Here is a 24406-nt window from a genome sequence, read left to right on the forward strand (position 1 = left end):
ACTGACTTCAACGGAGAGTGGGTGGGTTTTTGGTGAGTGTGAATTTCTTTTTTCTGCTGGCGCGCGCTACCAGGTGGTGTCGCAACGGTTGGCGTCAGGTGAAAAAAGGAAAAAACCCGGGCGCTACCATGTGCCGTGTGACGGGAAAATAGCAGAAGAAAAGAGAAGGCCAGGCAATTTGCTTGCACACACCCACAAGAGAGAGGGTGAGGGTGAAGATAATACTAAATTATATCGTAATCGATGGGCAACAGCCTCCATCGTCATTGTCACCAAAATCCGCTAAAATCAACACAGTCTCCTTTCTACATGTACCCCCCCCTCTTTTCCAATCAGTCTAAGGTTCTAGTCATTCAACAGAGTAGAGAGCCTCGGTATATGGAGCCTTTTTTTTTCTTTTCTTTCTTGTTTTTCGTTTTTTTTTTTTTTCTTTTCAGCAGAGATTATTATCAAGAGGGCTGGGAAATCGAGAGGAATAATTATCCACCCTAGGCTGTAGCTCCAGTTACAGGCAACAATAACAGGGCAAACGCTGAAGATAAAACTTGGTTTTATATGTAGACGATATGCATATACGCAAGCGTCGTTTGATTGCTTTACCGAAAGCGTATAAACCACTCACCACCACTATAAAAAAAAAACCAGCTGCTTTATACCCAAACTTAGTTAGTCTGGGTTAAGGTAGAGGCTGAAACGGAGAAAGGCGCAAAAAAATACCACAAGCAACCCAACCCAACCAAGAACAATCGGAACGTGATTCAAAAGAAACGCAAGTACGGTTGGCGTGTCGAGAATTGAATCCGCCTTGGACCAACAGCCATCCGACACAACAAGAACGAGTGGGAAAAAGGCTAGTGAACCCTTGCTTTTCGTCCACGCAAACGTTGATGTTGCCATTGGATATACGCCGTTGCAACGCGACTTTTGAAAAAGTCACCTCACCAGAAGAAAAAAAAAAAGACTAGACTCGGATCCTCGGGTATCAACTACACGCTGTCATGAGCCAATACACATCTTTAAGCTAGCCTCGTCAGCTTCACCAGCTTAGCCTCAGTCCCATGGACTCACCTCTCGTCGCCCGCTTCCTCCCCCATCATCCGCAAAGACCAGTCCCGCTGGCCCCTCTCTCTCTCTCGCGTTTTCACTGCAGATACAACTCCAGCTCCAATTTGCCCCAATCGGGAAGCAAGTAAAGCCCCCCGAGCCGCAATTGTCTCACCTTTCGGTGATGCTGACGGCGCCGGTGAAAGTCGCCCAGCGCATCCCGCCCAACACCGACACCCACGCCAGAAATGCCACCCGCCTGCCCCCCATCAGCGCATCATCTTTTCTTTTTCTGTTGTCTCGCTATCTCAAACCTCAAAAGGGAAGGTATTACAGATCTGTTTTTTTTTTCTTTCTCCTTCTCCCCCTTCCTCCACAACCACTAAAAGAAAAGTACCTCGATTTTCTTTTCTCGTTGACGGAGAGAGGTTTTGTTGGCTTTCAAGTGAGGCGATTTCGCCTACCGTGGCCAAGATCAAAGTTTAAAAAAAAAAAGAACAGAGCTGAGCAGATCGTCATCTTTGAGTCTATCCGTGGGGGTAGTTTGGGGGGAGGAGTGTGTGCAGGTATATCCGCAAATCTAGTAAGTTGCAACGATTCTGGGAGATGGCTTGATAATCGGGTACGGGGTTAGATTGAATGAGCAATACTGAAGCCAATCAATTCCAGAGGTTAGCGTAAAGTGCCAGAGTCCAAAATCTCGCCACGGCCAAAACACATTCTCGCCTATTCCTCTCCCAACAAAAAAAGAAAGAGATAATGTCATCATTGCTCTCATCCTGGGTGTTGAGTGTTTTTCTTTTCCTTTTGCTACAGATTGAAACCAATGTTTCACCTTAAATCACCCCTTCACTTTCCATGAAGGAAAAAAAAAATTCCAAGACATTCTTGAATGCTTCTTCTTGCACAAATCGTGATAATAATAGAAGGTCAGCGCGCGGGGCATCGCTGCTCATCGCTGGAGATCACCATACCGAAAAAAAAAATCCGCTGTTTTTTTTTTATTTTATTTTTGCACCCTCGATTCTATTTTGCAACTTTGTCCCCATTTGCCCCATTTGCCACTTTGGTTTGTACTTGGATGCCCTTCCGCCCTTTCGCCTTTTGCCCTTTCGCCTTTTGCCATCCGACAATAGACAATGTTCGTCCGATTCCAAATTGTCTGACCTGGCATAATCCATTTTTTTTTCTATGTTGAGCTCTGTAAGCGAAATTAATTCTCATGATTTTATTTTTTTTGGGATTATTTGGCTGCGAAAAATTGCAATATATACAATGTTTGACTCTGTTTGTAAGATGTGCCCAAGTTGTTTCCTTTTGACTCTCGACATGGATGAAACGTTGCCAATCTTACACTGTAAAGAGCTACTTTGGTCACAAGACGACTAAGACGAGCAGCGGTCAAAACACTCAGCTAGGTTCAACCGTGAGTTGGTCAGATGTGAGAGCATTAGAATGGGATGCTGCTCTGCAAAGATTTCAAAACTAAGAAAAAAACACTTCGATTCAAAGTACCGCCGTCGTCGGGGGAAATGGAAAGGATGGCCGCAAGGCAGCAAAAGTACATTTCGCTAAACTCAAAGCTTTGTAGGTGGAACCTATCTTCTGCTGCAGTTTCCACGACAACTCGTCAAATGTTTAAAACAGGTACGGAAACAAAGGGTGGTTTGACAGCATACAAACTCAGTCTCCCCCTCCCGCCCGTGCTACGACGGATCAATGCAGAAACGAAACTTTTGTTTCAATTCCCGGATCCTCGTCTACAAATGTTTTCGGCTAATTTCGCACGTTTCAAGCATGAAATGTAATCGTCGCAGAGCCCCCCTGCTGTTGTTTATCTGTTCAAAATGCAGAGATACCAACTAATAAACTGGCTACACCCCCAGCTCTCCCCATCTTCCCTCCCTCGTAGGTGTTGTTTGTGTTCTAGGTTGGGTTGAGATGTCTAGGTTTTATCCCGACCGAAGCAGCTAGCCATTGAGGTGTCTGCTTGTTGAAAATTAACTCAATTGGACAACGTACAGTCTAGATGGGTAGTATAAATATGTAAGCCTTGTTGTAAATCACAAATGTGTTTCATCCTTGCTCGTATAAATGGTTATTTGAGTCTCAAGCATTGGATCTGCACCGACCCTTGACTGCTTCAAAACCAACCCAAGAGCATCTTCTCATAAACCGTCTGCTGCTTGTTGTCTGTGGTTTGTAGTTTGTTTGTTTTGACAGCTGGCACGTCACAATGCCAAACAATACGATACCTTCTGCTTCTTTTTGCTCCTTTGGCCTATTGTTCTGTACGCCATTTACCCTCGAGCGAATCAAAGAGACAGAGAGAATATCTCTGGACAAAGAAGGAGAGTTTTGCAATCAACAAGTTCTAAACCCACTTCAACAATCATTCCACCACTCCGTGCACCCCTGTCTCTTTTTTTTTTTTTTTTGTTTCTTCTTTTATCAATATAACAATTGAAGGTTCACTTGCTTCCGAGCCAGTACATCCTACATCCATTTTTGATCCTTTCTCAACCCATTCTACTACGCAGGCTTTATTGCAAGTTGTCCCACTTTGGATCCCGCACCTAGAAGAGGCGTGTGTGTGTGTTGTGCTGTCTCTCTTTCTATTGTTTCTCCAACACGGAGGGCCTCGCGGGGAGTACACAGAAGGCCATGTCAAGAAGGATAACTACGAGATCTACGATACCGTCGGATTCAACAGATACCAATTACAAGCGAGATATAACTTTCCATGACGACGATGGTAATGCCGTTGACCTCAGTTTTCCACCGGATATCCCTGTTCTAAAGACGCCCACGGCCACCAAAACGGAGCACAACAGCCACCACCACCGAAACAACAACAATATTGCAGCAGAAGCTAATCCGAACGGGGAACAGCAGCAGCCGTCGCCGGATTCACTGAGCCTTGCAAACTCAAGTCCTTCGAATGGCAGCAGTGTGCGGCACTCCCACGTGCAGCGAACGACACCGTCGATATCGAGGACTCGAATACAGGATCTTCTTCACCCGTACCGACGACCTGCTGCGCCCGTTTCCCAGAAGCACCATCTTGGAACGCCTCCCAGTAGCCAAGGAGCAGCGTCACCATCTTCATCCTCCACTTCTTCATCTTTACTTCGGCCCATTTCATCCCTGGGGACGTCGCTTTCGCCTTCGCTAAGCTTCATCTTGAATAAAACTACGCCGCCGCCAGAATCAGCACCGTCGAATATCTCGATTCGAGTGGATCCATCTGCTCCATCTAGTCGCAATCATCATCATCATGTTTCACTTCAGAATTCACCACCATCAGCAACAACAACAACAACAACAACAACAGCCGATTCGGAAAATCTGAGCAACAGCGAGGATACCTCTGCAACTACACCACGAAACAATCACGGTAATTGCGCATCAACAGTGGAACAACGACTAGGTCAGATCATGATTGAACATTTGCGATATATGGGTCTCATCCCGGAACCGAGTTTATCGCAAACGGCACCTGATCCCGCTATTTCAACGGTTGAGGAGATCAAGGTTAAATTCAACCCTACACCTCCAAAGGTGTTTAAATGCCGGTTTGAGATTGAAATGGTGCAGGGTTCTGGTGATGATGAAGAGGTGGGTTCAGCTGCTGTTGAGCAAGACTCACAACTGCTGCAATCGCAAAAGAACGTGTCTTTGCGTGGTGATGAAACTATTCCAATCTCAAAGAATTCAATTTCGGAAGTAGACGAAGATGAAGATAAAAATGAAAACGAAAAAGAAGAAGAAGATGATGAAGACAAAGTTGAAGACGACAACGAACAGGAAGATGAAGACGAAGGTGGAGTCAAAGAAGAAGACGAAGAAGAAGACGAGGATGAAGTTGAAGACAACGACGAAGATGAAGAAGATGACGAAGATATGACCCATTTACAAACGAGCGAACCGGGACACAAGGTGATTCTCGAATTTCACTACAAAGTGAAACAAACCATCAATTTCCACGAACTACCACTAAATTTATACATCACGAATCAAGAACTCATGAGCTACTTGACGCAAAAAGTCGTCTTTGGAAATAAGGATGGCATAAGCAACGTGCCACCGGAAAATAGAGAAAAAGCATTAGACTTCTACGAGCTATTCTCGTTGCAAACTAAAATTAATATGTTGTTGGATTTGGAAAAAGTCAAATGTTTTATTAATGGAGTAGAAGTGATGATGTAAAATAAAAGGGAAACCACTTTCAAGTGGGTGTTTTCAAGAATACAATTCTTAATAATGTAATTAATATATATATGTAACACAACTAATAAACAGTCCTGTAATGCAATTGAAGCTGACAAAGTGCAGCCACCTCGTGCTCGTGCTCTTGCTCGTGCTCGAGCTCGCGCACCCCACCTTAATCAAGGTGACCAAAGCTAGGTGGTGGCGGACCGGTCTCCCACACCACTTGCGACGACCCCAAAACAAACTCCATCGAGCCACCATTGGGGCCAAACAACGTGTCATGGTCAACCCAGTTCTTGTTCCATTTTTCACCATTGATTTTCAAACTCTGCACATAGATGTTATCCAGCGACAACCCCAGAGCACTAACTTCGAAGACAGCGCCATTCTCCAAATGCAATTTCAAGTGGTTCACAAATGGTGATGCAATTAGATACGTAGTGGTTCCTGCGATGGGGTATATCCCAATCAAGCTGAAGATGACCCACGCTTGCATGGCGCCCCCATCGGAGTTACCCGGTAAGCTCTTGACACCAAAATGGAAATCATGCTGCATGATGTACCGCACCAACTCCACAGACTTCCACTGCTCATTAACGAAATTATACAAGAATGGAGTGAGGAAACTAGGCTCGTTTCCGACATCGGCTATTTTCTTCCCGTGTAAAGGGTACAAGTCATCAATCCTCTTGGCAAATGTTTCCAGACTTCCAACAAGCTGGATCAATTTCGCGATATCGTGAGGAACAGCAAAGCCGTACTCAACTGGTTTTCCTTCGTATTCGTCATTTCCCCAATAACACCCGCCACAGGACATGGGGTCGTAATCTTCATAGTTGAATGACCCGTCGGCGTCACGCGGCTGAATGAAGCCTTTGTAATCGTATCCATCAGCTTGAGCATCTTTGTTCCAGATGTTCTGCCATTGCGATGACCGGCGCAAGTATTTAGCGTGGTCGTCGCTCAACCCGAGTCCCTTGGCAACTTGGCTCAATGCAAAGTCGTCGTACGCGTACTCCATGGTTCTGCTGACTGATCGAGTGTAGTTTCGCGTGATGTAGCCGTATTGCAACCAGTCAGGTAATGCGCCGCGTCCTTGCTTAGTTGAGGCATCGGGGGCGAAGGAGTCGTACCAGTACGGAGGCTGCACCTCGGCGTTCTGCTTCATTGCCGCGTAGGCTTGCTCCCAGTCGACGTCGGGGATGTGCTTAACAAAGGCGTCAGCCATCACGATATCCGAGTTGGATCCGCCTTGCGTGCGGCCGTTCTGGTTCGCTGACCTGCCATCGGGGGTCCACCCTTCGTTCAAGTAGATGTTGGTCAACGCCTGCACTATTTCGGAGCCCCGTTTGCGGCTGACTATATTATGCAAGGGGTTGAGACACCTGAACGTGTCCCAGATGGTGAAGAAATCGTCGTAGTAGACTTGGTCCGGTTTCCAACCGGGGTTCGGGTTTTCGCCTGTGCGATTTGATGGAATGAGGTGAGCCCCGTACAAGTTGGTGTAGAACTGGTCAACCACCCGAGGGTCGGAGCTCACGACTTCAAACTTGTCAAACACCTCCTCGTTCCATATCCGTTGCGTCTCCAATACGAGCGAGTTGAAGTCCTGTTCGTGGTTGATGTTGGAACACGCCTGCTCTCGCGAGATAAATGATATCCCCACGTGACTCACCACTTCCGAGACCTCACCACCGAAATCAAACACCAACCCAAATGAATCGCCTCTTCTGCTAGATCCAACAGAATAATATCCAGGTTGAACAGCGTTCCCCTTGTACCGAGTAACTTGTATAGCCGGCACCGAAAAGTTGCCGCAGAAATACAACGTCCAAGGATCCTGGTTTCCCCAGCCACCCTTGAGAGTCACATACCCACCGTACCCCAGCTCAGTCCCTTCGATGATCCCCTTTACGAACCGCTGAGTCCACCACGGCCGCTCCTGCGCCGTCAAATGATGCGACACATTAACCAATACCTTGGCATCGACCCCCTTTTCAAAATTGTACTTTAATATCCCGAACCGCTCACCAGCCGCGAGCTCGATATCAACACCCTCGGTAGTATTCACGGCGTAATAGCCAACTTTGCCCGTATCCAGCTGAGACCGCGTTAAATTCATCTCGATTTCCGGGTTGAACTCGCTCGTGAATGGCAATTGCGCCACCACGCCATACTGTGGAGCACCACCAGTGCCGCTCTCATGCATCATCGATAACCCCGTAATGACTCCACCCGGAGCATATCCAGAATAGGAATTGCCCCATTGATGATTTATTACATCCACCCCTAATTTCACCATCCCAAAGGGCCGCGTCGCGCCAGGGAACACGTTGCCCGTGCAGTTAGCGCCGTAAAATACGTCGACCCGGTTGATTGCGTCGTGGTTCCATTGTGTATTCTGCTGGATGAGTGGAAGCGGCACGAATTTCGTCCATGGCCATGACACCGTTGGAGTGGTGTAGAAAATCCAAATGCAGAACCAGAGCCAGGGCCAGAACCAAAGCGAGCGCGAAAGCGATCGTACCATCTGTTTTAGGAATGTGTCACGTTCAAAATTGTAGTTGTGGTGGTGGAAATAAAACGCAACAAAGGTTGAAACTTTTCAATTATATATATGTATATGTAAAAGCCATTATTGTGGTCCGCGCGCCAACGGTGAATGATATGGCATTTTCATCTCGGTTTTATATTTGGCAAGTGAAGGATGTCATCTAGCGGGTTTTGGCTGATAATTATATATTCCCTTTTATTTTGGTAGTGGAGGTGGTGGTGGTAGGTTGCAAAAAGTGCCTTGTTACACAATGCAAGAGCAGGTAGGGGAAAAAAAAGGGGAATCGGGAGATGCGAGAATCTCATCGACGAAAACGGGCCGTGAAAAGCAGGCGGATTTTGACGATGAAAGGGCGAAAGCTGGATTGGACAGACTCATAGTTTGTGGATCCGCCTTGGACGGGGACACCATCTAGTCAACAAGAACTCGTACATCATAGCCGCTAAATAACCCCCCTAGTGCAATGACGGAAAATCTACATCGGACATAATAAAACCAATTATCCTGCTGGTCATCGACGACTATTTATTCCTCACCTATCGTTTTCTTCTTCTTTAATCCGTTTTCGTACCCTTCCCAACGCCGCTGCCGCTGCCAGCACCCACTTCGCGTCTGGACGATATATTATAACTCAACAAGTTGCAAGGCACTTTTCCTTGCAAACTGAATACGAGAATGCAAGACTCCGATATTATATTATATTCTGTCTCGTTATGCAACAACTCCGTTCGTATCTTCCACCCAAGGATCCCAGCGAAGGATTACGTAAGTGCAAATGATAATACATATAAACCAAGGCTCGCACTTTCTCGAAGACTTGAGATTGAATTACAGAGGCCTATGTTCATCAGTGATGAAAATGGTGGTTGTTCTTTTTTTTTAAAAAAAATTGAATTGTAACGCCATGCTTGGATTTGTCTACTCCGAAAAGCCCCCTTAGCGTTTGCGCTTTTGTACCCTGCAATTGCAGCCTCCGCTCAATGCTGCAAGTTTTGATAGTTTCACCTTGCACGCCAAGTGCCGGGTCGGTGGTTTCCCCCCGAACAAGCTTGCAAATGACACCACGGAGATCAGTCAGGCATCGGGCTGCCGCCACAACTACTTCAACTCTGATACAAAACTGTTCACATTTATATATACAAGCGACTATAGCTTGAAAAAAAAAAGGGGAAAAATCTCCAGCATTTTATAACGCGTGAACGAAGTGAATATTGTCTATATTTGTTCTCGTCTTTAGCGGTAGCTCAATTTATGTGGCCGAAGCTAGGTGGAACCGACCCGGTGTCCCACACCACTTGCGACGACCCCAAAACAAACTCCATCGAGCCACCATTGGGACCAAACAACGTGTCATGGTCAACCCAGTTCTTGTTCCATTTTTCACCATTGATTTTCAAACTCTGCACATAGATGTTATCCAGCGACAACCCCAGAGCGCTAACTTCGAAGACAGCGCCATTCTCCAAATGCAATTTCAAGTGGTTCACAAATGGTGATGCAATTAGATACGTAGTGGTTCCTGCGATGGGGTATATCCCAATCAAGCTGAAGATGACCCACGCTTGCATGGCGCCCCCGTCGGAGTTACCCGGTAAGCTCTTGACACCAAAATGGAAATCATGCTGCATGATGTACCGCACCAACTCCACAGACTTCCACTGCTCATTAACGAAATTATACAAGAATGGAGTGAGGAAACTAGGCTCGTTTCCGACATCGGCTATTTTCTTCCCGTGTAAAGGGTACAAGTCATCAATCCTCTTGGCAAACGTTTCCAGACTTCCAACAAGTTGGATCAATTTCGCGATATCGTGAGGAACAGCAAAGCCGTACTCAACTGGTTTTCCTTCGTATTCGTCGTTTCCCCAATAACACCCGCCACAGGACATGGGGTCGTAATCTTCATAATTGAACGACCCGTCGGCGTCACGCGGCTGAATGAAGCCTTTGTAATCGTATCCATCAGCTTGAGCATCCTTGTTCCAGATGTTCTGCCATTGCGATGACCGACGCAAGTATTTAGCATGGTCGTCGCTCAACCCGAGTCCCTTGGCAACTTGGCTCAATGCAAAGTCGTCGTACGCGTACTCCATGGTTCTGCTGACTGATCGAGTGTAGTTTCGCGTGATGTAGCCGTATTGCAACCAGTCAGGTAATGCGCCGCGTCCTTGCTTAGTTGAGGCATCGGGGGCGAAGGAGTCGTACCAGTACGGAGGCTGCACCTCGGCGTTCTGCTTCATTGCCGCGTAGGCTTGCTCCCAGTCGACGTCGGGGATGTGCTTAACAAAGGCGTCAGCCATCACGATATCCGAGTTGGATCCGCCTTGCGTGCGGCCGTTCTGGTTCGCTGACCTGCCATCGGGGGTCCACCCTTCGTTCAAGTAGATGTTGGTCAACGCCTGCACTATTTCGGAGCCCCGTTTGCGGCTGACTATATTATGCAAGGGGTTGAGACACCTGAACGTGTCCCAGATGGTGAAGAAATCGTCGTAGTAGACTTGGTCCGGCTTCCAACCGGGGTTCGGGTTTTCGCCTGTTCGATTTGATGGAATGAGGTGCGCCCCGTACAAGTTGGTGTAGAACTGGTCAACCACCTGAGGCTCGGGGCTCACGACTTCAAACTTGTCAAACACCTCCTCGTTCCATACCCGTTGCGTCTCCAGTACGAGCGAGTTGAAGTCCTGTTCGTGGTTGATGTTGGAACACGCCTGCTCTCGCGAGATAAAAGATATCCCCACATGACTCACCACTTCCGAGACCCTACTCCCGAAATCAAACACCAACCCAAATGAATCATCTTGCTCGGTTGAGCTAATGGAGACACGGTTTTGCTCCACAGTTGTGCCTTGAAAGCTGCTTACACTTTGAGCAGCCAGGGAGAAGTTGGCGCAAAAGTACAAAGTCCACGGTTTTTGGTCGCCCCAGCCTCCCTTGATGGTGGTATATCCATGGTACCCCAGCTTCGTGGCATCAATTGATCCGTTAACGAAATATTGCGTCCACCACGGCCTCTGGGGAGCTGTCAAGTGATGCGACACGTTGACCAACACTTTAGCGTCGACGCCATCGTGGTAGTTGTACTTCAATATCCCGAATCGCTCACCAGCGCTGAACTCAACGTCAACGCCATTGGTAGTATTCACGGCGTAATAGCCAACTTTAGCACTATCCAGGTGAGCGCGACTCAAGTTTGTCTGAACATGGGGATTGAAGTCACCCGTGAATGGCAATTGCGCAACTACTCCGTACTGTGGAGCACCACCCGTGCCACTTTCATGCATCATCGAAATTCCCGTGACGACTCCACCTGGTGCATAGCCAGAATACAGGTTGCCAAAACTGGGATCGATGACATCGACGCCCACTTTAGCCATTCCAAAAGGCCGCGTAGCCCCGGGAAACACATTGCCTCCGCCTTCTGTACCGTAAAACAAGTCAACATGGTCCAATGCACTGGAATCGGATGTTCTATGACGTAGTAGCCAGGCCGGGATAACATTGCCGTCAACCACCCAGGGATAAGCCAACGTCGCCGTGGCAAAGACAACTAGATTCAACCACATTGTAGTTTGCCAAAATACTGTGCTCGACGAGCAACGCCAACACGGGCGGGAAGGGACAAGCCATGGGTTTTAAGTACTGTGAGGAATCATGGGCTATTGTTGTGGACATCAGCACCAACGGCGTACACCGCCAAGGTTTTCTAACCCTGATTTTATATTACATCTTATTGAAGCTCGTGGGCTATTGTTGTGGCCATCAGCAGTATTGGCGGACATAGCTAAGGTTTCCTAATCCGTTTTTTTTTATTACTATTATCTCAAATTGAAGCTCGTATAAAAGTGCCATGAGCATGATGCGTTTAATAAGGCTTTGAAATAGTAAAAAAAGGTTATGGACACCACAGTTCCTTCTAGTGGACCAATACTAAGGGTGGGATGGAATGATGATGGAGTTCACGGGCATTGTTTGTTACACAAGGCGCATACTAATACGAATCGTGGGGGACTTCATAACCGTCGGGGCGTCGTGGTGCTCCATCGTGGGCCACATGTAATTAATAAACCCACCGCTTGCAGCGTCAGGATTAGGGTTGGCCCTGACGCTGCATCTATTGGCGCATGTAGTCCTCCTTGTCATGGCTGTTGGAACAGGCTTGATGGTGGGGTTACGTAAGCCCCAGTGCTGAATCTAAAGATCAAAAAAAAAACTCTATTCGGTTAGGGGTCACTCCGGCACAGCCCTTTAACAGCCGGTGCAACACCACCACCATCACCATCGCCTAGGAAGAGAAGAAAAAGAAGAGAAAGAAGAAAAAGAAGAGAAAGAAGAAAAAGAAGAGAAAGAAGCTTTTATTGTGGCTTCGTGATGGTGTTGGAAGGCACTGGGGTTTTGCCCGTGCTGACTTACAGAGTGAAATCTTTAACCAAAACGATGTGATGTGGGAAGGGAGGAGGCTCAAGCGCTGGTGATGCAATTTTTTTTTTCTTCTAAACTTTGCATCTTGCACATTTGATGCTGCAAAGGAAGTTCGTAAATGAGTGCAGGCTCATTCTCTGGCGCTGGAGGTTCGAGGTTTGAGGTTCGAGGCTTGGTTGCAAAAGACCATGGTAGTGGACGGGCACTCTCCGATTGTTTGCTTCCTCAACGATTGAGTTCATTCCCTGTGCGCGGTGAGACAAGAGGGAGCCGAGGTACAGGACCGGCCTTATTCTATCAAGGGCTTCATCTCGCTCTCGTTCTCAGCTTATCGAAGAGGCTCAGAATTTAGCTTCAAAATCATGTTCAACTTCAAAAAAAAAAAAATGTTGAGCAAGACGAAGACAATAGAGGTTTTATCTATTCCGCCCGGAATATACACCTGTTTGTTAAAAAAAAACCAGTTTGAAAGAAAATGGAGCGGATATTGCAGCCAACGGAAAGCACATGACAGCACGAAACTTTTCAATGAAGCTTAAAGAATCTTGCTTGCAAGTTCAAGGGGGGGAGGGGGGGTTCTCTTCATATAGAGGTAAGACGCAAATAGTAAATGACATCTCGTAAATCAAAGCATCCCCTGCGCTGACAACCGCAGGCTTAAAAAAAAAAAAAAAGAAAAAAGTCTCATGAAAGTGTAGGTTTAGAGGACCCCTGGTTGAGATATATATAGCCTCCAGCTTCATTCCGGTTCCATTCCATCACATGTGCCTCCTCTGTGCAGCTCCCCGTAAAAGAATCTTCTCTTTAAACTACATTTCTTGCCCTTTATTGTTTTGTTTTTTTTTTTACGATCTTGACTAGTTTGAATCATTGGTTGATACCAACACGGCCAGTCCCTAGTCATGACGATCTACCTACAAAAAGTTAATACGAAAACGAGCTTGAACCGGATAGTGCTTGTTAGCTCGCTGGTATATCGCCCTTCCTCTCTCTCTTGCTCTCCCTGCCTCTCCCATTCCCCCTCCCTGGCTGTTACCTCCACTATCAAAAGAAAGAAGCAGAGAGGCGCACCAAACCGGAATTTTTTTTTTTTACTCGTTATGACTTCTAACATACACACACATACGCTCTTCTCATTACATCACGTCCCACCGACCTTCTATCTTCCCCTCAACGCAGTAGAACCCCGTTCATGAACTCAACAAGCTAGCAAATACTTCAAACCAGATTATCATGAGTGCGGCGGCAAGGAACAAAAAGCAGCAGAAGTGCGTCAACTGCGGCCACACCCAGTTTGACGTGAACAGATACACCGCGGCCGGTGATGTATCGTGTCTTCGGTGCGGCACGGTCTTGGAGGAAAACCCCATTGTTTCCGAGGTCCAGTTTGGAGAGTCTTCAAGCGGAGCCGCAATGGTTCAAGGGGCCATGGTGGGGTCCGACCAGGCGCGAGCAGCATTTGCAGGGGGCAGACAAAATGCCATGGAGAGCAGAGAACAAACGATTAGCAATGGGAAAAGGAAGATTCGACGTCTTGCGGCCTCGTTGAAAATTGCCGATTTCATTGCCGATGCTGCGGGCGAGTGGTTCAAATTGGCCTTGACAAACAACTTTGTCCAAGGAAGAAGATCCAACAATGTATTGGCGACTTGCTTATATGTCGCATGTCGTAAAGAGCGAACTCATCACATGTTGATTGATTTCAGTTCACGGTTGCAAATGTCCGTGTACTCACTAGGGGCGACTTTTTTGAAAATGGTCAAGGCTTTGCATATCACCTCGTTGCCCTTGGCCGACCCATCGTTGTTCATTCAGCATTTTGTTGAGAAATTGGATTTCAAGGAAAAGACCACGAAAGTGGCCAAGGATGCAGTGAAATTGGCCCATCGGATGTCGGCAGACTGGATCCATGAAGGTCGGCGTCCGGCTGGGATTGCTGGCGCGTGCGTTTTGCTTGCTGCTAGAATGAACAATTTCCGTCGTAGCCACGCCGAAATCGTGGCCATTTCTCACGTGGGGGTGGAGACTTTGCAGCGGAGATTGAATGAGTTTAAAAAAACGAAAGCGGCCCAGTTGTCGGTTGAAGGCTTCCGTCTGGACACTTTGGATGTTGAAAGCTCGAATCCGCCATCGTTTGACAAAAACAGGTTAACAGAAAAGAAAATCGCCAAGCGGCTCCAGCAGCTGCAGCTGCAGCAGGATACGTTCAACGCCTTGGATACCATGTCCGAGGAAAATCGGAAAAAATACTTGGGCACCCTCACTTCCGACGAGCAGCAAAAGCAAATCATCATGAACACCATCATGAGCGACATTACCATCGACAAGGACTTGATCAACGACCAGATCCGCCGGATCTTGGCGACAAAGAGAAGCAAGTTGGTGGACTCGCTTTACAAGAACCCCGCTGATGCCAACGATGACATTTGCGACGACGACAAGATCTGGAACGCCAACTGGCCCAAGAACTTGGCCCTATTGCCCAAGACTGCAGATGTCTTGGAGATGGTGTCGTCTGCAGTCGAGTTAAACTCCGACGATGACGATGTTGTAGTTGAAGAGAGTCGCATGACACCCGAGGAGATCGAGACCAAGGAACGTATCTGGATGGGGTTGAACCACGATTACATGGTTGAGCAAGAGCGCAAGCGGTTGAAGCAGGAGGCCGATGAGTTGACTGGCAACACCTCGGGTGCGTCGAGTAGCGGGCCGCGCCGTAAGCGACAAAAATCGGTGCCGCCAGAGATCCAACGCGAGATTGGCAACATTGAGTTGGACGAAGATGGCACGCCGAGAAGTGCTGCTGATAGTGCCAAAATGTTTATTTCAAAAAGTTCGGTTTCGAAGAAGATTAATTATGAATCCTTGCAAGGCTTGTTTGGGGACAAGTTTTGAATATTTTTGAGCTGGTTACCCTCGAGAGGTATAGATACATATATTTATGGAGTTTTTTTTATGTTTGGTGCTGATATTATGGTGGAATGGCGGCGGTTGCAAAATCTGGTTGCTGTAGATTGGTGTGTGCACGCTACCACTTTCGATGCTCATCTCTGTTTCTACAGCATTGGCTCTTCCCGTCCCCACCCAAATATAGAAACTGAAACTTTTTCTAAAAAAAAAGAAGAAGATACCACCAACCACACTAGAACACATCAACCACTTGAGACAGCCATGGGGAAGCAACGAAGAGCGGCAGTGTTGCCCACGAACATCATATTGCTCCAAAACGTGGTGCGGAAAGACCCAGAGTCGTACCACGAGGAGTTCCTCCAACAATACTCGCACTACGAATCGCTTCGAGACTTGTACTTGGAGAACCCCACCGGTACCGACTCCAACTCCACCACCGAGTTCATCGAGTTGATCGGATTCGTCTCGGCGGTATGCAGCTGCTACCCCAAGGAAACCAGCAACTTCCCCCAGGAACTCAAAACTTTACTCCTTCAAAACCACCGCAATTTGACGTCTGAGCTCCGCGAAAAAATCATCCAGTGCTTAACCATGTTGAGAAATAAGGACATTATCTCGGCGGAGAGCTTGATCCAGACGATATTCCCGCTTTTGACTGCGTACGCCACGGGGGTGACGCACGCGGGGCAGCACGTGAAGCAGATGCGCCGCCAGATCTACTCGACGCTCGTGGCGCTTTTGAAGTCAGTCAACACGGGCACCAAGAATCAGCGACTCAACAAGTCGACGCAGGCTCTGCTTTTCAATCTTTTGGAGCAGAAGGATACGCAGGGTTTATGGGCGACGAAATTGACGCGGGAGTTGTGGCGGAGAGGGATATGGGATGATTCGCGCACGGTGGAGATTATGACTCAGGCTGCATTGCATCCGGATTCGAAAGTTGCCATTGCTGGAGTGCGGTTCTTTTTGGGGGCGGATAAGGAGAGAGAAGAGAATTTTGAGGATGATTCGAGCGATGAGGATGGGTTCGATATGGGTGCGTTGAAACATAAGCTTGAAGTCAATAAGAAATCGTCGAAACGGGGCAAGAAGTTGGAACAGGCGGTGAAGCAGATGAAGAAGAAGAAGCTGGGGGCAAAGCACTCGGCTACGTATTTGAATTTCTCAGCGATACATTTATTGAGAGACCCGCAAGGTTTCGCAGAGCAATTATTCGATACTCATTTGAGCTCGAAAAACTCCAACAAGTTCGACTTGGACCAGAAGATCTTGTTTATGAATTTGATCTCGAGGCTAATTGGAACGCACAAGTTGATCGTATTGGGCATCTACTCCTTCTTTTTAAAGTACCTCACGCCGAAGCAACGAAACGTGACCCAGATCATGGCAGCGTCAGCTCAGGCCTCGCATGATTTAGTACCACCCGAGAGCATCGAGATTGTCGTGCGCAAGATTGCCGATGAGTTTGTCAGCGACGGAGTCGCGGCAGAAGTGGCCTCCGCGGGGATCAACACCATCCGCGAGATCTTGTCGCGGGCACCATTGGCGATTGACGCGTCCTTGCTCCAGGACTTGACCGAGTATAAAGGGTCCAAATCGAAAGCGGTGATGATGGCAGCGCGGTCCTTGATTTCGCTCTATCGTGAAGTCGCGCCGGAAATGTTGCTCAGGAAAGACCGAGGAAAGACCGCTAGTATGGAGTTGCAAAAGGGCGATAAGCCGAAACCTCGCGGTCCTCAATATGGGGTTGAGCAGAGCGTCACTGGTATCCCAGGTTTGGAGTTGTTGGCCAAATGGAAGCAAGAGCAAGGCAAAGACGGCAATGAAGACGAGGAGGATGATGCTAATTGGGAAGTCGATGAAGGTGAAGGTGAAGATGGAGGTAGCGACGTTGAGGGGGAGTGGGTTACCGTTGATTCGGATAAGGAAATTGATATTTCCGATAGTGAGGATGACGACGATGGAAAGGAGGAATTGGAGAAGGAAGACGATGTGTCTGATTTAGACTTGTCTTCAGATGAGGAAGTTGAGGGTGATGCTGAAGCTGAAGTTGACGGCGACGTGGACGAACGGCCGAGAAAGAAGGCCAAACTCGATTCGCAAGCAGAACAGCCCCCATCAGCCGAACAAGCAATGGCCGAATTGCTCTCGTCGCGCATCCTCACCCCAGCAGACTTTGCAAAACTCGAAGAATTACGAACCGAAGCCGGCGTCAAGAACCTCATGGGCATAGCCAACGAAGACGCCGTCGACTCCACTTCCTTAGTCGGCAAAGTGAAATACAAGCAGTTGCGAGAAGAGAGAATCGCCCACGCGAAGGAAGCCAAGGAGGATCGCGGCAAATTTGGCTCGCGCAAGGGTAAACGTGACGCGGCCCATTCCACTACCAACAGGGAAAAAGCTAGGAAGAAGAACTTTGTCATGATGATTCACAAGAAGGCAGTGCAGGGAAAGCAGAAGTTGTCGTTACGTGATAGACAGAAAGTTCTTCGTGCTCATATCGACAAGCAGAAAAAGAAAGGAAAGTAGTAGCAGCAGTAATAGGAGTTTGGGTTAGTTAATTGGTTTCTTTTTGGTAGACTTATAGATTTACATTGGTTACATACTGCTACAAAAAAAAAAAAAAATTGAAGAATGGAACTTGAACTGGCTTGAGACACTTGGCCACTGCATGAACTGAAGCATATAATACAAATTGGAAAGTAAAGACAAAAGACAAAAGACAAAAGACAAAAGACAAAAGACAAAGACAAAGAAAAGTAGAAAAGAAATACTTCCTTTCTTTCGTGTCAGCTCATGAGCTGGAAATGAGTTTCTTCTTCTTCTCCTTCTTTTCCTTCTTTTCCTTCTTTCTCTTCTTCTCTTTCTCCTTCTCCTCACGACTAGGTTCTTCAATAACAGCAGTAGTATCCTCCTCTTCTTCCTCGTCATCAACTTCAGTCACTTTGGGTTTCATGTCATCGGGGCTCTTGTGGCCGTCGGCATATGGAGCAGGTGGGGCCTTGTAGTCGGTACCGTCGATTTTGCTCTGCTCGTACTTGCCCTTTTCAACAAGGTATTCCTTCATCTCCTCGTCGTACTTGTGTTTCCACTTTTCCTTTTCCTGAGGAGTGATATTGTCCCAACGGTCCTTGATCATCTGGTTCATGTCAATGGCGCTCAAATTGGGCAAGTTCTTATTTTTGCGCTCGTCGCCAATCTGTTTGCGCAAGTTGAAACTAAATGCGAAAAACATCGTTAATGGCTTTTTGGGCGCATTGGGGTCCTTGGTGACTTTTCTCTTCTTGGTCTTTTCGCCACCAGCACCAGCACCAGCACCAGCACCAGCACTGCCGCTGCCGCTGCCGTTGGCTGACTCCAACTCGTGCTTGACTCCCGAGGTGGCCTTGACGGCAGCTTTCATTGCCTCCTGGATATCGTGCAACTGTTCGCTGGTGACGTCCTCTTCTCCGCCGGTGACGACTCGGTAAAAGTTGACGGCCGAGTTGGCTGCTTCTGAAGAGGCCTTACTTAGCTCAAACAAACTCGAGATGAGCGCATCCTTTGCGTTCTTGAAATCACTCATTCTGACGTTGGTAAATGGATGGGGTCCTTATAACTGATAAACGTCCGGGGGGGGGATTGGGTCCTGTTTTAGGTTTCAAAAGGGGTTCTTGTTTCTGAGGGTTGCAGATATAGCCTCGAGTCTTGGTGTTGACAGTTTGTATTTCCACTTGTAATGTATCGGAAAAAAAAATCTAATCAACCAAAAACGCAGAGACGTGTTTCTTGATGTTTTTGATGTGTTGATGTTCGGAGGGGGGGCGGGGGGTTTTTTGGTGGGAGGGTATGGCGATAGGGGTCTGGCGGTTTGCGGTGCTACTCTCCGTGGCGGGGAACTTTTGGGTCGAGCTTGGAAGGAACTCGGGGCAGTAAAAAAAAAGTGGACGGTGCGAACTCGCGACCTTTTAAAGAATTCTCGTTAGAATGTTGGGAGGAAGGGAGGGGGAGAGAGAAGGGGGGCGGTCGGGAAGTCGTGGGAACGGGGGGAGGGGGCCGGGGGGTGTTGGACGTGGAGCGCCGTGGAGCGCCGTGGAAGGAAATTTTTGGTGTTTTCTCGCGTCGGGCTTCTACCGGCGAATCTCGCAGCAACGCCAAAAAAAAATCACCACCACCATAACAACAACAACAATAACAAGAACACCAAGGGGTAGAGAGAGAGAGAATAAAATTGGGGGAGTGCGGCTTGTCGGCTGACTACAAAGGTAACTTCTACTGCTGCTGCTGCTCGTTAATTTCTAGCGAGCGAGGGCGCGTTTGTTGTGGTTTTAGATGGGCACTAGCCGAGTGGTGGTGGTGGCTGCCGTTAGGATACTTGGTGGTTTCGTCATTTGCAGCTAACTCTTATCTTTCTTCATCCGTTTCTTGTTTCTTTGTTTGCCAGTCTGGTACCCGACCGAGTCGGTCAACGCTGTACAAGCTCACGGGGAGTGATAAAATCGGCCATCTCCTCCCGTGTGGCGGTCACGTGTTTCGTCTGAACTTGGTAGCGGCGTGTCTCCCACTGTGTGTGTGCTTTTTTTTTTACCTTCTCTCTCGCGGTTGTTTCTTCCTCTCTCCCCCCCCTCTTTCGACGCGGTGCCCTTGTGTGAGCTGAGTGTGGCACTCGGTAGAAGAAATGAGTGTATTGAACCGGATTGGCCTGAAGTCGCTCTACGCTTTGACGTGCCCCGGCCAAGGTATAGTCAGGGCCGGTCTTTTAGACCCCAACAAGCGGCACCTTCCTTTATTCCAGCGTGACCTTGACGAGTTGGACTCGGCATTGGGACAAAAGTTTTCGCAGCATCTTTTCCTCAACGGCGCGCCTAACAATAACGAGCAGTTCTTGCAGCACACCAGCAACGCTCAGCCGGCAATCTTGGCCTCCACTTACATCACGTTGAAGGTTTTCGACACGGTCTACCCCGGTGTCAATTTGCTCGGTAATGCTCGGTTTTTGCTTGGCCATTCGTTGGGTGAGTACACGGCCTTGTTGCTCAGTGGGGTGATTGATTTCACGACTGCCGTGAGGTTGGTTCGACTACGAGGCGAGCTAATGGAGAAGTTGGTCGAGAGAAGGAGCGCAGAGAGTGAGGAGAAGAAGGAGTATGGGTTGGTTGCATTGATGGCGAGACCGGGCGACCTGTTTGAACAAGTGCTCGATGCCGCGCGGCAACAGGGCGTATTGGGGAACATCAACTCCAGATCGCAGATTGTCATCTCGGGAGAGATTGCAGAGTTGGACAAGTTTGTCGAGTCCTTCAAGGCTGCAGGCAATAGCAGAGCCATCTTGAAAAAGGTTTCCTTGCCCGTGAACATCCCCTTCCACAGTGAAATCCTCAAGGAGATTGTTCCAGAATTGAGGTCTTTTCTCAAGGGAAAGACGCGTGAGCAGAAAATCCCCATAGTGTCCAATCTTGACGGATCGGTCTCCGCCACTGCTGAAGAATCGGTGGAAAAGACATTGGTGGCCAACTACCTGCCTGTGCAATGGTTGAAATCGATGGAGCTGCTCCCAAAGCTAGGGGTGGATACTGTGTTTAATTTGGGCCCCGGTAACCTCATCCATAACATCAATTGCAAATTCAAACTCGAAAACTGTTTGATCGATGAGATTCCTTAGGGAGTAGCCATCATTGAGCCGATTCCAAGCTTTTAACTCCTACTGGAAAGAGACAACTACTGTAAGAAATACTCAAATATCAACTATCGAGCATCAAATACATGGTTTAACTTATTCGCTTTTTTTTTAGAAAAAAAACCTTGGTCTTATTCTGACTCCATGTTGTTCCGTCCACCGTCAGCCATGAGATGAGTATACTCTTCCTACGCGGTGGGACAAGGAAGTTCCTCTAGTCCTCTCAGCTATGTAGAATAATATAATCACTTATCGGCACGAAAAAATAAGAAATGAAAGAGATGCGCTCGGTTTTTTTTTTGACTCCGTTTCGTGGAGTGAAAGCTCAGAGCTGGAGAAATGCAGAAACATGAACAAGTTCCACCAAAAAAACAAAATATCTCCGTCAATTAATCAAGGGTTATACACTGGAGAACTTTATGCAATTGCTCTCCTGCAGTGAAATTACCAATCATGAAAGAAGCCCCGTGAAGTACTGTCTATATATATATTTCGACATGTATGGGGAAGCACTCGTGGTGGAGTCAATTTTTCGTTTTTTTTATTATTTGATTTTTTTTTTCACATTCTCACGTGGAAGGGGATTGTAGATTAAACGCGGCACCCGCCATTACTGCCATTTTGGAACGTAAATCGTATATCGTTGAAATTTTTCAGATAACCACTTCTTCTTCTTCTTCTTCTTCTTCTTCTTCTTGCTTTCTTTTTGTTTTATTTCTTTCTTTAACATCTCATCACAAAATGACAGCTCAGATTTTGGATGGGAAGGCCATAGCATCGGATCTTCGTAGCAAGATCCATGACGAAATCGCCCAATTCCAAATCAAGCATGGCGATTTCAGGCCCCACTTGTCGATAATCCAAGTTGGCGCCAGACCAGACTCGTCAACTTATGTCAAGATGAAGTTGAAAGCAGCTCAAGAAGCCAATATCGAGTGCGACATCATCAGTTTGCCAGAAGACGTCACCGAGTTTGAGCTTTTGAACCAAGTTGCAAAATTGAACGGCTCGTTAGACGTCGATGGTATCTTGGTGCAATTACCCTTGCCTCAGCACATTGACGAGACAAAAGTCACCAATGCCGTTTTGGCCAACAAGGACGTGGACGGGTTTGGACCTTTCAACGTGGGCGAGTTGGCTAAAAAAGGGGGCGAGCCTTTATTCTTACCCTGCACACCAAAGGGAATCATGCACATGTTGCAAGTTTCAGGGGTCGATATCGACGGCAAGAACGCCGTTGTCTTGGGCAGATCCGATATTGTGGGCAAACCAATCGCCAACTTGTTGACCAAAGCCAATGCCAATGTCACCATTGTCCACTCAAAGACCCCCTTGGACCAATTGAAAAACTTTTTGAGCAACGCCGACATTGTCGTTGCCGCAATTGGCCAAGCTGAGTTTGTCAAGGGCGAATGGATCAAACCTGGCGCAGTGGTGGTCGATGTGGGCACCAATTTCATCCCCGATGACACCAAAAAATCAGGCCAGAGAATGGTGGGCGACGTTGAATTTGAAGCGGCCAAGGAAAAAGCCGAATTGATTACACCGGTGCCCGGTGGCGTGGGGCCCATGACTGTAGCGTGCTTGTTGGAGAATGTCATCATTGCAGCAAAGAGACACTACAAACTTAACAACGAAACTCCTAAATTCACCAACCCTTTAAAATTAAACTTGCAAAAACCGGTGCCTTCAGACTTTGAGATCTCGCGTGCGCAACAGCCAAAGCGTATCACCCAAGTTGCCGAGGAAGCCGGCATCTTGGACTCTGAATTGGAGCCATTTGGTTTTTACAAAGCAAAAGTCTCGTTGGACATTTTACAACGTTTGCAGAATAAAAACAACGGTAAATACGTCTTGGTGACCGGTATCACGCCCACGCCATTGGGCGAAGGTAAATCCACGACAACTGTTGGTTTGGCCCAGGCGTTGGGGGCCCATTTAAACAAAAATGTCTTTGCCAATGTGAGACAGCCTTCAATGGGACCCACTTTTGGTATTAAAGGCGGTGCCGCGGGCGGGGGTTATTCGCAGGTTATCCCCATGGACGAGTTCAACATGCACGTGACTGGTGACATCCACGCTATCACCATGGCCAATAACTTGTTGGCTGCAGCGATCGACACGAGAATGTTTCATGAGTCGACGCAAAAGGATGGTCCTTTGTACAAGAGATTGGTACCGGAAAAGAAAGGCACGAGATCATTCACCAAATCCATGTTGAAAAGGTTGGAAAAATTGGGTATTGACAAGACCGACCCTAATGAGTTGACCCCGGAGGAGATTACCGCTTTTGCTAGATTGGACATTGACCCTGAATCGATCACTTGGAGAAGAGTCGTTGACTGTAACGATAGATTCTTGAGAGGCATAACCGTGGGTCAAGCACCAAGTGAAAAGGGGTTCACCAGAGCCACTGGGTTTGACATTACCGTTGCTTCGGAATGTATGGCGATTTTGGCCCTTGCCAACTCGTTGGAAGACATGAGAGAGAGATTGGGCAAGATGGTGATTGGCTCCTCCAAAAGCGGTGTTCCCGTTACATGTGAAGATATCGGGGCCGCGGGTGCCTTGACTGCATTGTTGAAGGATGCCATCAAGCCAAACATTATGCAAACGTTGGAAGGCACACCCGTGTTTGTCCATGCTGGTCCATTTGCCAACATTTCCATTGGTGCCTCGTCGATCTTGGCCGATAAGATGGCGTTGAAATTGGCTGGTACTTCGGCCGACTTGACTCCCGAGGAGAAAAAAGAGCAAGAAGGTTATGTTGTCACCGAGGCAGGGTTTGACTTCACCATGGGCGGAGAAAGATTCATCAATATCAAATGCAGATCAAGTGGATTGGTGCCCGATGTTATTGTTATTGTTGCCACCGTTCGTGCATTGAAAGTGCATGGAGGTGGACCCGAAGTCAAGGCTGGTGCTCCATTGGCTCCCGAATACACTCAAGAAAACGTCGAGTTGTTGAGAGCCGGGTGCTCCAATTTGGCCAAGCATATTGCCAATGCCAAATCCTATGGCTTGCCTGTGGTTGTTGCTATAAACAAAATGTCTTCCGACAGTGACAAGGAGCACGAGGTCATCAAGGAAGAGGCATTGAAGGCCGGTGCCGTTGACGCCATTGTGTCGAACCACTGGGAAGAAGGTGGTAAAGGTGCCGTTGATTTGGCCAATGGGGTCATTGAAGCAGCCAACAGCAGCGATAAAAATTTCAATTTCCTTTACGGACTCGAGCCTTCGGTCGAAGATAAGATCTCAACCATTGCTAAGGAGATGTATGGTGCAGCAGAGGTTGAGTTCCTTCCTGAAGCGCAAAAGAAGATTGACTTGTACACCAAGCAGGGATTTGGCAAGTTGCCAATTTGTATCGCAAAGACGCAATATTCGTTATCCCACGATGCAACTTTGAAAGGTGTACCCACGGGGTTCAAATTCCCCATTAGGGACGTGAGAGCTTCTATTGGAGCTGGCTATTTGTATGCCTTGGCTGCCGAGATCCAAACCATACCTGGATTGCCTACCCATTGTGGATTTATGAATGTCGAAGTGAATGAAGATGGCGAAATCGATGGCTTGTTTTGAGTAAAAACCCTGAGATCAAGAACAATAAA

At 47.7% G+C, this 24406-nt stretch overlaps 8 protein-coding genes across 8 annotated transcripts; 5 read left to right on the plus strand and 3 right to left on the minus strand. All coding sequences in view use genetic code 12, as the record gives it.

Annotated features, from left to right (window-relative positions):
• Positions 1-3708: 3708 nt before the first annotated feature.
• On the plus strand, positions 3709-5253 carry LODBEIA_P17300 (uncharacterized protein; the record flags this gene model as incomplete). Its single annotated transcript, XM_066971651.1, has 1 exon — positions 3709-5253. One exon carries the CDS (start codon positions 3709-3711, stop codon positions 5251-5253), a length of 1545 nt encoding a protein of 514 aa, XP_066828668.1.
• Positions 5254-5428: 175 nt separating this feature from the next.
• LODBEIA_P17310 (uncharacterized protein) lies at positions 5429-7786 on the minus strand (the record flags this gene model as incomplete). Its single annotated transcript, XM_066971652.1, has 1 exon — positions 5429-7786. One exon carries the CDS (start codon positions 7784-7786, stop codon positions 5429-5431), a length of 2358 nt encoding a protein of 785 aa, XP_066828669.1.
• Positions 7787-9054: 1268 nt separating this feature from the next.
• On the minus strand, positions 9055-11373 carry LODBEIA_P17320 (uncharacterized protein; the record flags this gene model as incomplete). The annotated part of the gene is made up of 1 exon (XM_066971653.1): positions 9055-11373. The coding sequence occupies one exon, from the start codon at positions 11371-11373 to the stop codon at positions 9055-9057; it is 2319 nt and encodes a 772-aa protein (XP_066828670.1).
• A 2089-nt stretch (positions 11374-13462) lies between these two features.
• On the plus strand, positions 13463-15124 carry LODBEIA_P17330 (uncharacterized protein; the record flags this gene model as incomplete). Its single annotated transcript, XM_066971654.1, has 1 exon — positions 13463-15124. The coding sequence occupies one exon, from the start codon at positions 13463-13465 to the stop codon at positions 15122-15124; it is 1662 nt and encodes a 553-aa protein (XP_066828671.1).
• Positions 15125-15400: 276 nt separating this feature from the next.
• On the plus strand, positions 15401-17668 carry LODBEIA_P17340 (uncharacterized protein; the record flags this gene model as incomplete). The annotated part of the gene is made up of 1 exon (XM_066971655.1): positions 15401-17668. The coding sequence occupies one exon, from the start codon at positions 15401-15403 to the stop codon at positions 17666-17668; it is 2268 nt and encodes a 755-aa protein (XP_066828672.1).
• Positions 17669-17933: 265 nt separating this feature from the next.
• On the minus strand, positions 17934-18704 carry LODBEIA_P17350 (uncharacterized protein; the record flags this gene model as incomplete). Its single annotated transcript, XM_066971656.1, has 1 exon — positions 17934-18704. The coding sequence occupies one exon, from the start codon at positions 18702-18704 to the stop codon at positions 17934-17936; it is 771 nt and encodes a 256-aa protein (XP_066828673.1).
• Positions 18705-19796: 1092 nt separating this feature from the next.
• LODBEIA_P17360 (uncharacterized protein) lies at positions 19797-20780 on the plus strand (the record flags this gene model as incomplete). Its single annotated transcript, XM_066971657.1, has 1 exon — positions 19797-20780. One exon carries the CDS (start codon positions 19797-19799, stop codon positions 20778-20780), a length of 984 nt encoding a protein of 327 aa, XP_066828674.1.
• Positions 20781-21536: 756 nt separating this feature from the next.
• LODBEIA_P17370 (uncharacterized protein) lies at positions 21537-24377 on the plus strand (the record flags this gene model as incomplete). The annotated part of the gene is made up of 1 exon (XM_066971658.1): positions 21537-24377. One exon carries the CDS (start codon positions 21537-21539, stop codon positions 24375-24377), a length of 2841 nt encoding a protein of 946 aa, XP_066828675.1.
• Positions 24378-24406: the final 29 nt, after the last annotated feature.

This window comes from Lodderomyces beijingensis (genome assembly GCF_963989305.1).
Source record: "Lodderomyces beijingensis strain CBS 14171 genome assembly, chromosome: 2".
Classification (NCBI taxonomy): domain Eukaryota; kingdom Fungi; phylum Ascomycota; class Pichiomycetes; order Serinales; family Debaryomycetaceae; genus Lodderomyces; species Lodderomyces beijingensis.